General features: G+C 39.8%; 1 protein-coding gene across 3 annotated transcripts in view; it reads left to right on the top strand.

Moving 5' to 3' along the window:
- The window catches only part of Adamtsl1 (ADAMTS like 1), a 935,498-nt gene that overhangs the window by 811,553 nt on the left and 108,412 nt on the right, over positions 1–15,533 (top strand). For all 3 annotated transcript variants that reach the window (XM_058586373.1, XM_058586374.1, XM_046467403.2), the window contains one exon: positions 14,342–14,521. In XM_058586373.1, coding sequence (XP_058442356.1) covers positions 14,342–14,521 — 180 coding nt within the window. The remainder of the gene's footprint in view (positions 1–14,341; positions 14,522–15,533) is intronic.

Below are 15,533 nucleotides of genomic sequence, written 5' to 3' on the forward strand. Positions count from 1 at the left end.
TAAAATGTTTATTATGAGACAAAATGAATGAGGAGATCAAGTGTACCTTCCCATGGGCCCTGAATTTCTGGCTTTATGTCCTCCAGGTCAGACTCTCTAAACCTGGAGTAAACAATAGGCTATTCTTCTTATCTTATTTTCTAGAACCCTACTCCTTTAATTAAGCTTTGTGGCAAAATTAGTCATTCCTAATCCCTACTAAAAAGAAAGGAAATCATGTGTGCTGGAAAGATGAGTAACTTTAAGCCCCTGAGCTGATTGGCTGTGGCTTAGGACACCACTAGTTAGGATACCAGCTGCTGATGCCCATTTGCTTGGTTAGACCACTGATTCTTCAGCAGTCCTAGGTGGGATAAGGAAACCGGTGTGCATGCGCATTCTCTTACCCATTTAGCTATATGGATCTGCCAGAGGATGTTGATGATGCCTCTCATCCTTCAACCAGCCCCCAGCCTTTGTTCAGATGAAAGAAAAGGAGATGGGTTCGAATCCTTCACTTAAAAAAAGGCAATCTGATGGGCATTAATCTGTTGGTGTGGACACTCTTTCTCCTTGCTGTTTGAACACAGGGTCACCACAGATTTCTTGTGTATGTTTCTTTTCCTGGATAAAAAAGGACAAATTACATGAATTGTCCCCTGCTAGATAGGAACACAATCTCCTTTGTTCTTTGTTGAGCACTTGCCTGACAGATGGTGAATAGCCAATATTTATATATTCTGCAGCTCTGCCAAGGACCACGCATTAAGTCCAAGTACTTATATTAAAATTTTGTCTTAGAAACAAACAAGCAGAAATAAAGCAGAAATCAAATTCCAGCTTTGGTTGTTAGAGGACCATTTAATTTCATTTTTACCTCTTACTCAATAATTTATCTCTTGGTTTTGATCTCTGATCTTGTATGAAGAACTCATTTAATATTTGCCTATCTAGCTTTAGTATCTTGTTTCTATTTAGATGGCTTCTGAATACTTACATTTTCCACATATTCTGCCATTTTTTCTAGATTACTAAACTCATCCTTCCCCTCTTCCACTTCCTCCTCTTCATCTTTGGTGTTGGCTATAAATGAACTCTGAAACACCACACCCTTGTATCACACTGGAGAATTACCACAGCGTGATTAAAAGTCACTGCTATATATACCACAGATTAATCTGAAACAGTGTGATCACGACTGCCTTCTGCTAGGATTTTTCTCAAGGATTCTCTATAGCCATATCATAAAGCCACTATGTGAAAGTCTGAGGCCTTCACTACTGCAAATCTGCCCCTGCCCCATGCCCAGCTGTGGCCCCATCGTGCATTCCTTTACCTGCTCTGCTGCCTGCCCACCTGCAGTTTCCCTCCCCTCTGCCTCTCAGAATCCATCAGAAGCCCTCTCTCCTCTGGCAGGACTCCTCTAACTCTACCATCCCCCGACACTGAAACTACAGAGTGTTCAAAGTCAGTCCTGCTCACTGAAGTGACCTGGTGGAGACTTTCTTGTGGCTTCTGAATTAGATTACAAGGTCAATGAAGGCAGATACCAAGTTTCAGTGGGACACATAACACCCAGTGCATTTAGACTAGACCTAGAAGATGCTGTGGAAAAGGCACATGCCAGGTATGCCAGGCTCATTTATTGATCATTTGCAACATCTTAGCAAGTTACTTTTTTTTCTCTTTTTTTTTTTAATAAAAGCAGCATATACAGTGCATCACCTGTAATGCAACTCTGGGCTCCTGACATCCTTAACTCACTTAATCCTCACTCTCCTATGTTATGGTTACTAATATTATCTCCACGTTGCAGATGAGGAGCCTGGAGCACTGTGAGGTCAACGTGAATTCCAGCTTCACATAGTATAACTCGTTCTGCGGCTCTTGCATTTTCTGTCTTATTCCTTGCAGCGTCCTTGAGAGGAAACAAGGTTTGAGGGAAGGGTTGTCCCAACTCACATAGCTGGCAATGGAAAAGGGGGCCTCTGAATGCTTCAAAACCCCTTCTTGCTCAGCTTTATATTTGCTCTGAAGTATTAAAATGCAAGGAAATTTGAAAACATAATAGCCTGATAATTTGCAGTTTACATAAAACTCAATATTTGATGCCAATATCCAGGGCAGTTAATCTGTGTGTTAGCTTCCTATGGACACTGTAGCAAATTACCACAAATTTAGTGGCTTACAACAGGAATTTACTCTCATGTAGCTCTGAAGGGCAGAAGTCACTGGGCTAAAATCAAGGGGTCAGCCGACTCCACAGGAGGATCTATTACATTTCCTTTTCCATCTGGTAGAGGCCACATGCTTCTTGGCTTCTGTACAGTCCATTCCTCTGTCTTCAAAGACTATCACCCAAGCCACTGACTCTGTCGTCATATCCTCTCCTGCCTCTTATCAGGACCATAGTGACCACATAGCTCACCAGGATCATCTCTCTATCTCCAGACCCTTAACTTAATTTTATCAGCAAAGTCCCTTTCATAATGTTCAGGCAACATGTTCACAGGTACTAGGGATCAAGATGTAGGTGTCTTTGGGGTCATTATTCAGCCATCTTTAATGTGGGCTAAGCACATGGTCTCTACTAGCACAAGGTCTTGGAGATTGAAAACCTGCCCTCTGCTACCCCTCCCCAACCACTGTCTATGGCATTTGCAGCAGTATTCCTTAATGTTTAATTCTAAAAATTAACTTTTAAAATGGACTAAGAAAAAAAAGGAGAAATATGCTGAAGGGTTAAACTGAAATGAATGCCCTCAGTCTGAAGCATGGGATTTATATTTCTCTATACTGTGTATGTTTTATGTTCAGGATTGTGTCCTCCCAACTGCACATACACATTGCACACATCTGTGCTGAGACAGGAGCAATCTCCACAGCTCCTAGCCCCCTCCACCAGCTGAAAACCATGATTAGATTGCCTTTCCCCATAAACCTTTTTTCATCAGAGTCACAGTTCAAACTGCAGAAGTTTAGCTGTGTAAAAAGGCAATACAAGAGAGGAATTTCTGCCAGCAATATGAAGGGAAAAAATGAATGATAACTATAAATGCTTGAAAAATAAAATTTTCATGTTCTAGATTAAAACACACACACTCTCACACACACATACACACACACACACACACACACACCTATCTTGGTTTGGATTAGAGGGCTGAATTCTGTTAGAAAGTGAAGTGATAGTCATCTGGGGTTTTTTGTATCCCAGTAACTAAAGTATAAATCTATGTAACTCTAACTTAGAGGCCATATTTATTTGAAATGTTGTGTCTCAAGAGAAGAAAATCCTATTAGGATGTTTGCTCATTCCTCTGCCCACACTGCTCCCTGCCCACCTGCAGTTTTCCCTCCCCTCTGCCTCTCAAAATGTCAACCAGGAACCCTCCTTCCTCTTCCAGGACTTATTTTCAAAAATATATTTCATAAGAAAATGAACACTTGATTCTATCTTTAGAATCAACAATAAATATATCAAAACAGAGATCAAAGGTCAAATTTCACGTGTGGAGAAGGTTTTTTAAAGTTTATTAGCAGAAAGAGCCTTGTCATAATTGCTCTGAATTTTAGTGGATCTGTACATTACAACATAATAGAAGTATTAACCAGAAGGTGCATCGTGCAGGCCTCGTACTTCTGGGGTTAAGAAAGCTTAATCAACAGTAGTTGAACAAGGTAAATCTAATTCTCAGACAGGTTGGTGTAAAAATATCATCTTTATTTTAATAATTTTGTTTAGTGAGATCAAGTCCTCATTTTTTTTCTCTAAGCCCTAATTTAGTTTGACTCTGTTATATACCAAGCACTGTCTCTACCTGCCTTGGGGCCTCTCAATGTCCTCTGTTGCCAAAATGCCTCCATCTCCAAAAGTCTGACACCAAGCTTGGTACACACGAGCCCGTGCCCTTCCCCAGCAGACCTGGTCTCCCTGCATCGGTCTTTATGGCAGGTTGTCACTGCTATCTAGCCTGTTCCCTAGAAATGGAGCCATTCTCAGCCTCAAGTATCTGTCATAGTCAATACCCATATCTTCTCGGTTCCAGCTCCTATATCCACCCACCTGGTGCTCTCTTCCTTTCTAAACCTCCTCCTGCAGCGCTGTCCAAGTCCTTACCATCAAGTACCAACTGTTATACACAGCCTCTGGCTGCATCTCCAGTGTTGTCTTGTGTAACTCTCATTCAGAGTTTCCAATGTGAGATGGCTGTTCTTTACTTCAGGCCCTTTCCTGAGCCATAAAAATACTAATATTTGTTGAGAACCCCCAACAAAGGGTATGGTATGCAGCATTATCTAGATGTATCTAACCAAAATTCCCTTTCTCCATGGCATACCTGTTAATGCCTCACAGGGCAATATTCTTTCTTTGCCTATACTGTCTAAGTCATTTCCTACAAATTGGATCATGTTATCCCTGCTTTAAAACCGCTTTTGATACCTAATGATTTTAAGATTGTGTTCAAAGACCTTTTACTATCTGCCCCTGTTCTAATGTCTCAGGCTGGTTTCCTGACCTTTCTTCCTCATGAACCTTCCCTTCTCAGGACAGCTGAGTTATATGAACACTCATGTTCTTTCATACTTTGGATGTGTGCACACACGACTCTGCCCCTGCCCAATCACTCGCTGATACCTCCTCTATTAGCTGCCCCAACTTTTCCATAAAGATTTGGTGGCACTCTCCATTGTATCCCCTTTTTGTAAAACTGGTCACATTTTGCAGAAAGTATTTCTCCCTCACTGGACTTCAGATACCTGAAGTTTAGTAACCATTTTATTCATCCTAATTTCAAGACACTTAATACAGTGTCTGGCACTTAGCAGGTATTCAATAACTGTTTGCTGAAAGAATGAATGAGTGAATGAAGAAATGAGTGAAATGAATTAGAAACTATAAACAGAGGAAGTTATGTTAAACCTGGAAAGTTGACCTTAGAAACAGAAAATAAGTTGCACTTTGTGTTGGGTTCAATAATATGATTTGAAATTCTAAGGAAATGAACTCAGCTCTCAGTAAATTAAACAACTGAGATGAAACCAAAAGCATCAATACAGGCAGAATTTATTAATATGCTGATTATGGGAAAAATCTTTAAAAATATAGGTCACTTGAGTCATTGTATTTCTGTATAGGAACATAACTTTTAAGTGTTTTTCTTATTGCATATTTCTTACTTTTCTTATAAAAATAATGAACCCATGACCTTGTATCATGAAACACATGTGGCAGTTAGTATATGCAATATAAATACTATTTTTGTTATTTACTTTTATTGCATATTTTTAAAATAATACCCCTTTCCAGAGATTTACCTCTTCATACCAGAATATTATTTAAATGATGATTCATAAGGCAAATGTTTTTTCTCTAATTTTTTTAACTTTCTCTTGCTATTGCCCCTTTTGAAACATTTTCTTCTCTGAGTTCTGCCTCTGACCAACAGCATCACTAGGTAATCTCAGCATGTTTACAAAGTTATCATAGAATTTGGAGCCTTTACTAATTTGGAAGTTGTCACAGAATTTGGAGCCTTTACTAATTTGAAATTTTCATCTTCCACCATTTTTGAAGATTGACAAAAACAACTTTCATCCATGTAAACACACTGGGGAAGATTTTTGAGCATAGACAAGACAAGTGTTTAAGAGCAAGATTCCTGCCAGTATTCCCTTAGCTAGAGGGCTGTCCCCCATACTTGGAGAGTCAGCAGAGCACTCACTGCCACTGGCTCAGATCCACTGCTGATATCCGGAGAAGCAGCTTCTGACTAACGATAAAACAGCCTCATAAAAGATGGATGATCAGCCCATCAGCTGGATGTTTGTTTTACATCTTTGAAACATCTGGATTTGGGGCTCTTTCGTTCATCCAATCATCAATTCAGCAAACATTTATGAAGTGCACGTTCTTTGCCAGACACTGCACTAGGCACTGGGGAGTATAAAGATGAATAAATCCCCTTTCCTCAAAAGGCTCCTAATCCTGTGTGCACGTAGGGAGGCAGAGGAAATTATCAGACATGCAACGAGTCCTTTCAGAAGAAATATAGTACCCTTCCAGGCAGGGGTCAGGGTGGGGTGGAGACGATCCATTTGCCAAGATGCAGGGGGATAGAGAAGTTTTGCTAAGGAGTAGCCTGTGAACTTGGCCTTCAAGAATGTCTTGAGAGTTTCAGGATGAGCCACAAGCTGAGGGGCATTGCTCACAGGGTGGACAACATGGTGTAAGGCCTGAGCAGAGAAAGTATCTGCATGTTCAGGGAAAGGAAATTTGTCTATTATAGCTAAAGCACTGGCACGTGGTAGAACCTCAAGGAATGTTCCAGAAAATTCATTGTGGGTTAGGGCGTGTGGGCCCTGAAGGATATTCTCAGGAGTCTGGACTTTATATTCTAGGCATTGAGAATCTCCCATAAGCTATTTGTGCAAGTCAAACTTTAAAACAAGATGATTTTTAAATTTTTCATTAAAACTGTTTTATCATCATGCTGTTATAGATTTCTATATAATTATTTGAGGTCTGTCCCTTAAATTATGTCCTACCTGCAAAGTGACAACCCAGCTGTGTTATTGTGAGTGGTCACTCCCCAGTACAATTTTATTACATCTCCATTTTTTGAAATATCACAGATTATTTTCATCACCTACTTCCTCAGTTTGAAAGAAAGAAAATTAACCTACCTTTTTCTTTATTCAACTACTTATTTATTTTCAGAACATTTAATTCATACTGAAGAGAAGCCCATATGCTTCATAAAATATTTAGAAAAAGAATTCTTCAGCCACCAAACATTGAAGCAATCTGTACTCCTGCAAATCCAACATCAATAGTGAAGTATCTAAAATTTTGAACAACAAGTAACAAACTTAGCATGTTCTTTATGGATGTTGAACTCAGTAGGATTTGTGGGGAATTTGTGAATTATCATCAAATGAAAAAGAAAAGATGTAATTTTGAGGCTTAGAGGATAATGGTTTTATGAAACATCCATTACTTCTCTCAAAAATATACTACATTTTCAACTGTGTAAATACTTGTGGATCACATCAAAATACTACATATCTCCAGAATCCATTATAAAATGTTACTCTACCATTTCACTTACACCCTGACCACTTCTTTATGATGAAACAAGCAAATTATTAATTAAAAAAAGATATGGAAAGAAGAAAATGAGTGATGGAATGGAGTTTTGAATGCACACTTCAAAAGCTTTTAATATGAACAATAAAAGAAGCATAATCCCTTTCTTCATATACTTTGATAAGATAGTGGGTGGTAATTTCTGAAAGAACAAGAAGTATTTAAAATCACTATTTTTAAAACAAACTGAAGTAATAGGATAGAGACTGGCTTCACTAATCTGATTGGGAAGATTAGAGATGACCTCTCCATGCAGGTGAGAATGGAAACAAACCTGAATGAGTAGAAAGCCTTAGCCACATGCTGATCTAAGAGAAGAATGGTCCAGGTAGAAAGAAGATCATCACCTACCTAGAACCAAGCTTGTTCTATGATTGGTATTTAGTCAATTTATGTGGAATGAGTGAATGAAGTTGGAAGGATTTGACTTCAACAGTCTGGAAGTTCCATCAGGGTCAGGACCAGAAAACACCCAGGACTTTGCAAGACCAGGTTAGAGAAGTTTGGATTTTAATTTTAAATGCAAGGGGAAACCATTGGAAGGTTTTAAATGAGGAAATTATGTGATCTGATTCATGCTTTCATTGAAGAATTTTTCTTTTTTTGTGTCCAAAATGTTGGTAGTAACAAATATGATTACAGTGTACTAAATGTGGTCCCAAAATAAGTTGCTAGGAAGACTCCCTGCATGCTTTTATGTCTAAATTGAAATTATTCTATTTTGAAAGAATGTTGGAAAGAAAATTAAAAACCTGCTGTGGCTCACTTCCAAGCCTGATGTATATTCTGAACTGCAGAATAACGATGTGCCTTAGCTTATCATCAGGAGCTTTACCAGTTCATCTCCCAGCTAGGGCTGCAAGATCCTCATTATCACCATGGAACCCTAGCATGCAGTCACAAGACCTGCAAATTGATAAGTGACAGGGGCTGGACAGAAGCAACTGCAAAACAACCAACCCAGAATGATGAGTATACAGGGAAATAGAAAAGCAAAACTGTACACCATCAACAGAAAAAGTTCTTAGTCAAGAGTCAAAAATGTGAATAAATATAATATTAGAGAAGGAAAAAGCATTAAATAGATTATTAAATCACTCCAGATGCTTGTTTATTTATGATTGTTAAGCATATAGATGAGAAAAAGACTCAAAAAATAGAACATTAAGTGTTAAATGTTAAATAAACCAAAAATGGTTGTACATGATGCACTACCACATTAGAAACCCAGAAATTAAAAAGAAAGAGTGTTCTAGAATGTGATAAGACATAGTTGAAAAGAAATACTTGATTAATTATTATCTTAGTTTGTTTTGTATTGCTAAAATAGACTATCACAGAGTGAATGTTTTATACAGAAATTTATTTCTCATAGTTCTGGAGGCTGGGATTCCAGGATCAGGGTTCCTGCATATCTGTGTGTGGTGAGGACCTTCTTCCTGTTTCATGAATCGCACCTTCTACCTGTGACCTCACACAGTGGAAGGGATAAGGCAGCTCTCTGGGCCTCCTTTATAAGAGCACTAATCCTATCCATGAGGGCTTTATCATCCTCATGGCCTAATCACCTCCCCAAAGCCTCCACACCCACTTCATAACATCATCTTGGGAGTTAGGATTTCAATATATGAATGGGGAGGGGGTCACAAACATTCAGACCACAGCACTGGGAAGCTATCTAGAAATGTTTGCAGTAGTCCAGACAGGAGATATGGTATCTTGACCTCTTATGTATTTCAAAGCCAAAACTTATTGTTTTGTAGAAAATCTGACAGAATTTGCTTATGAGTTGGGTTTTAGGGGAAGGTAGTGAGGAAAAGGGTTCTCGAGGGTACTGCTGAAGTCTAACCCTGGACATAGCACCTTTAAATAATTAGGGAAGACAGAGAGAGGAACAATTTGGGGGTGAGGTTGGAGGAGAAGTATCCACAGTTCCACTTTGAACATATACAAATGGCAAAGACTACTTCCATTTAAGCGGACATGTGGAGTAGGCATAGGGGAGAACCTACAACTAAAATTTTTGATTTGCCACAATGACTTTTTTTCTTTCTGACAATTGTGGCTTTGAAAAATTACATTAAGTTTGTGGAAAAATTTTAGTAATTCACAGAATGGAAAGTATTGTGAAGAATGCAGTCCCTCAGTTTGGCACATCCTTAAGAGTCAATAATCCACATGGTTAGTTATCTAGTTATAAAAGAATTCTGAAAAAGACCGAACAATAAAAGGTTATAACTAATCTAATTACAGCATAACTGGCTGGTTAAAACATAGAATTTGACAGAAATAAGAGAAGGTTGAACCTAAGAAATCATGCAAAAGACTATAAAACTAAATTTAAAACTTTAGTTATCCATAGTAACAAGGATTATTCTAAGTAAATGGAATTCTTAGCCATACTAATTTAAATTTCTCCTAAATACCAACTTCAGTTCAATGCTATAAATATTTGTTGAAACTTAAATTCACAGATGGTACTATTCTAAGCAAGATGGGTACAATCTGAGTTAACATGAAATTCTTTAATATTTTATTGAATTGCATTTAAATAAGAAATACAAATTTTTAAATGTGTTTCTCTAATAAGTGAAAATTCCAGGTCGTCACTGAAATAAGCCACAATGAAACCAAAGTCTAATAGTATAGATTTTTCTTCTTAAGGGCAAAAGTCAGTAGAATAGTCCTTGGAAGGAACTATTTGGCTCTGTGATAAATAATAGGTACTCTATAGATTCCCCTCTATTGTCTAGCTTCAACACATTGCTTAGGAGCTATGTTCAATTATAGCCTTTCGACTCAGAAATCAAAGGATTTAGGGAAAACAGGTTTCCAGGGTCAGTCACCAAACTGTAGATAACTATTGTGGAATGTAGGTCCCTAACTTGGATCCTGGGCTAGCAGTCAGTTATGATCTTGAGAGTGGAAGCTAAGACTTTAAAGTACACAGCACCCTCCCTCCAGTAAGGTGAGAGTTTAAGGCCCACTCTCAGCAGGCCTAGGCAAGAGGCAAAAATGTCTTCCATTGGTTCTGCAAGCAGAGAGGAGTTGTTACAGAATAGGGGAGATAACCCAAATTTGGGCTTGTTCTCCAGTTATGTTCAGTGCATGGTGCTCAGTAGGAGCTTAGTGAATGTTGCACTGAATGAAAATAAACCAGTTCCAGCCCCTGTATAGCCTCAGTTGGGCAACTTCATCTCTCTGAACCTTTGTTGTTTTATTGTAGAAATAAGATCTACACCAGACTTCAAACTATACTACAGAGCAATAGTAACAAAAACAGCATGGTACTGGTACCAAAACAGGCGGGTGGACCAATGGTACAGAATAGAGGACACAGAAACCAATCCACAAAACTACAACTACCTTATATTTGATAAAGGGGCTAAAAGCATGCAATGGAGGAAGGATAGCATCTTCAACAAATGGTGCTGGGAAAACTGGAAATCCATATGCAACAAAATGAAACTGAATCCCTTTCTCTCGCCATGCACAAAAGTTAATTCAAAATGGATCAAGGAGCTTGATATCAAATCAGAGACACGCCGTCTGATAGAAGAAAAAGTTGGCTACGATCTACATACTGTGGGGTCGGGCTCCAAATTCCTCAATAGGACACCCATAGCACAAAAGTTAATAACTAGAATCAACAAATGGGACTTACTCAAACTAAAAAGTTTTTTCTCAGCAAAAGACACAATAAGAGAGGTAAATAGAGAGTCTACATCCTGGGAACAAATCTTTACTCCTCACACTTCAGATAGAGCCCTAATATCCAGAGTATACAAAGAACTCAAAAATTAGACAATAAGAGAACAAACAACCCAATCAACAAATGGGCCAAGGACCTGAACAGACACTTCTCAGAGGAGGACATACAATCAATCAACAAGTACATGAAAAAATGCTCACCATCTCTAGCAGTCAGAGAAATGCAAATCAAAACCACCCTAAGATACCATCTCACTCCAGTTAGATTGGCAGCCATTATGAAGTCAAACAACAACAAGTGCTGGCGAGGATGTGGGGAAAAGGGTATACTTGTACATTGCTGGTGGGACTGCAAATTGGTGCAGCCAATTTGGAAAGCAGTATGGAGATTTCTTGGAAAGCTGGGAATGGAGCCACCATTTGACCCAGCTATTCCCCTTCTTGGTCTATTCCCTAAAGACCTAAAAAGAGCATGCTACAGGGACACTGCTACATCGATGTTCATAGCAGCACAATTCACAATAGCTAGACTGTGGAACCAACCTAGATGCCCTTCAATGGATGAATGGATAAAAAAAATGTGGCATTTATACACAATGGAGTATTACTCTGCATTAAAAAATGACAAAATCATAGAATTTACAGGGAAATGGATGGCATTAGAGCAGATTATGCTAAGTGAAGCTAGCCAATCCCTAAAAAACAAATGCCAAATGTCTTCTTTGATATAAGGAGAGTAACTAAGAACAGAGTAGGGTCGAAGAGCATGAGAAGAAGATTAACATTAAACAGGGATGAGAGGTGGGAGGGAAAGGGAGAGAGAAGGGAAAATGCATGGAAATGGAAGGAGACCCTCAGAGTTATACAAAAGTACATACAAGAGGAAGTGAGGGGAAGGGGAAAAATAATATAAGGGGGACAAACGAATGTCAGTAGAGGGAGCAGAGAGAGAAGAGAGGAGGGGAGGGGAGGGGAGGGGAGGGGAGGGGGATAGTAGAGGATAGGAAAGGCAGCAGAATACAACAGACACTAGTATGGCAATATGTAAATCAATGGATGTGTAACTGATGTGATTCTGCAATCTGTGTATGGGGTGAAGGTGGGAATTCATAACCCACTTGAATCAAAGTGTGGAATATGATATGTCAAGAAATTTGTAATGTTTTGAACAACCAACAATAAAAAATTAAAAAAAAAAAAAGAAAGAAGATCTACATCATAGGGTGGTTTCACCTTTTTTGTTAGCCTTCAGTGGTAGGTAGGTGATCTTAACCAGAGAAAATACATTTTTTTCCCTTATGAGATTCAATAAGGTTGTTTTGTTTAGAATTTTTTTTAAGTTATACATACAAAAAAAAGTTGTTCATCATATGTCTGGATCATTTGAAAGACTCTAGAATTAAAAGGCTAGACCAAACTAATGGCTTTTCAAATGTCATTATCCAATAGCTTTGTGGTCTCAAACAATTCACAATTGTAAACAAGTGACATATTGGCTTGGGTGGGGTCCAAACAACCACTGATCCTAACAGACCCTTCTGGGTCCCAGATTTTCCTTCCCATGTTTATTTTATTCCATTGGGGATAGTAAAGGGGCATTAATTTGGAGAAATGGTTCTCAGCTCTGACTGCACAATAGAATTATCTGGCAAGAATGAGCTAGGAAGTCATTTTTGAAAACATAGTACTTGAGACCCACCTTCCACAATTTCTGATTTGTTAAGTTTAGGTTTTTGCCTGGACATCAGCACTTTCCCAATCTCCCCAGGTGATTTCAACGTGCATCCAAGGTTGACATCACCAAGTAAGAGAGTGAAATGTGGGCCCCAGTAGTGTTTTGACTACACACTAGCACACTGTTGTCCCCGCTAGAGCCTTGGTGGTAGGCAAAAATACCCATTGCAATTCTAAGTACAGCTGACCACACACAGCCTACCTCACACTAGCAATCACTGCAACAGGAGGTATAACTACTTCAGTGCATGCTCTCTGGCTTTTTTAACCCAGGCCTAATTTCTCAGCATAGGCGGCAAGTGAAAGACAAGAGACTCTCTAGAAGATTTTTTTTTTTTGATATCAGAAATTAAACCCAGGAGCATTTAATCACTGAGCCACATCCCCAGCCCTTTTTATTTTTTGAGACAGGGTCTGACTAAGTTGCTGAGGCTGGCTTTGAACTTACAATCCTCCTGTCTCAGCCTCCCAAGCTGCTGGGATTACAAACATGCACCATGGCACCCAGCTCCCTAATGATTTTTAAGTAAACTAGCCCCAAAACAGAGAAGTGATAAGTGGATATATTAAATAGCTAGGGTTATATCTGACTGGAAGTGGTAGAAAACTCAAGAGAAGAATGGCTTCTGTAAGGTGGAAAGTATTTCTTTCTCACAAACATAGGCAGTCCAAGGCTGATGCGGTAGCATCACAGTCAGAGGCCAGGCTTCTTTCATCTTGCCTATCATAACCCAAGAAGAAAACTGCAATTTCAGACATTGTGTGAACACTCCAGCCTGCAAGGAAGAGAGAGGGAAGGGAAAGGTGCTAGGCTGTCTTTGCACACACTTCCCTGACGGTGCTTACAGCCAATCTTTTATATCCCATGGACAAGCATTTAGTCAAATGGCCATGTCTACCTTCCAGAGAGGTTGGCCCCAAATAGCCTATGATGAAAGCCACGCACCCAGCTGAGGATGGGGGCTCTTTTGCTCTTGAAACAGAGGGAATAGATATTTGGAAATGGCCAACATTCTATGCCTCAGGGGTCCCCTCTCCCACCTCATGCAGCTGGATTAGAACTATTAAGTTATGTGCAAACAATGTGTTTTACTGGGGTCCCCCGAAAACCACTGACAGGAGGCTATTTTTCTTACATTCTGAATTTCAGCAGCTCTGGCTCCCACTGCCCTAAGAAATCACCAATCCAACAAAAAAATAAGGAGTTGTTCAGAAAACCAGCCCCTAAATACAATGCCTGCCCAGTGTGGCAGAGTGAGTGCTCACACTCAGAGGGAAAGAACTCTCCTCCCTGCAAATTTCTGCAAATTGATACTGATGGCAGGAGAGCTTGCTCTTATTCATCCTGGAAGCAGCACAAATTATTTTCACGGGGTCGTAAATATGTTGAACACTCTGTTATACTAACCTCTTAAACCAGTTGTCTTGAGCAGCTACAAATCATAGTTCAGGAGCAACTTTCTAAGATTCCAAGGCCCCTGACATTCCTGGATGCTCAAGCTAAATACCTGGGATTAAGAGTGAAGGGTATGTAGATTTTGCTACAAAATTCATTTCAAAGAGAGGGGGAAAAAGTCCTTTGGCCTGATGCCTAGTTTGTCATAGTCATTTTGTTGTTGTTGTTGTTTGTTTGTTTGTTTTTCAATTTTATTTTATTTATTTATTTTTAGTTTTTAATTTTTATACTCTTTACTCAGCCAAGGCTCAGGTGAGAATTGGTGGTCAAACTACCTTCCTGCATTGAATTTCTCTTTCGTCCCTCCCCAGTGTTCCAGGACCTGTGGTGGAGGTGTTCAGAAACGTGAGGTTCTTTGCAAACAGCGCATGGCTGATGGTAGCTTCCTGGAGCTTCCGGAGACCTTCTGTTCGGCCTCCAAGCCGACTTCCCAGCAAGCCTGCAAGAAAGAGGACTGCCCCAGTGAGTGGCTCCTCTCAGACTGGACAGAGGTATGATGTCCCCTAGATGGAGAGAACAAGAGGCATGAGTAGGAAAAGTGACCCCAAACACATACATGGGAAAGACAAGAGAACCAAACAATTCTCTGAACACTACAGGGCAGTATTTTGTAACTATTTATACCATAGTATATAACTAGCTTTTAACTAGGCTACAGGGACCTGTGCTATGTGGCCAGCCCTTACCCGACATTCGGAAGCTGAGGATTGTAAATGGGCTCCTCTTGGAACAAGACCAGAACACGGGGTTCTTCTCCCTAGAGCTCCACTCCCTCCCCCTCCTCCTGACCTCCCGGCACCTCCTACTCCCAGATGTTTCTAGTCTCTGCTCAGGGAGGGCAAAGCCTCTCTAGTTCTTCTCTTCCAAGTTACTGGACAATAAAGGATATGATTTATTAGGAAAAGAAGGCCAAGGAAATCCTGCCTCTTTACTGTTAGTTTCCTGGCTCTTAAGCTTCAACAACTTCCCAGCAAGAGAATTTGAGTTCCCCTGTTGCCCTACATTTGGGGCAGCAATTGCCTCAGTATTCACCACTCCCCGCTCCCCCTCCCACATTAGCATGTATCTCCAACTCACCTATTTTTCTAAATAATTCCTGTTCTACTATCAGCATGAATTAATTCATTTACATGCAGTTTTAACACATTTGTTCTCAGCCCCTGTGACTTCTTTGAGTTGCCTTGACTCCTGCAGCTCGATAGCTCCATGTCTTCCCTAGTGAAGTCCCAACATTATGGGATCACAAGCAAATTAAACCAAAACCAGGATGGGTATGGCTGGAAGTGAGAAAACTCATTGGTTAAAAACAGATTCAAGACCTTCTCCTTTCTCCCATATAAGCATTTGAATTGGCCTTCCCCATGCTTGGCCTGTTTTATATGGAGCTGCTGATAGTTGAAATACACAGAGACATTTGCTTTCAGAGGGGAAAACTGCCTATGAGAATTAAGATACCAGCTCACTCAACATAGGTCCTGAAAATTCTTGCCCCAGGCAGTATCA

The sequence above is a fragment of the Marmota monax genome, unplaced genomic scaffold (assembly GCF_021218885.2).
Source record: "Marmota monax isolate L192 unplaced genomic scaffold, Marmota_monax_Labrador192_F-V1.1 WCK01_AAM20220418_F8-fsc00033, whole genome shotgun sequence".
NCBI lineage: Eukaryota > Metazoa > Chordata > Mammalia > Rodentia > Sciuridae > Marmota > Marmota monax.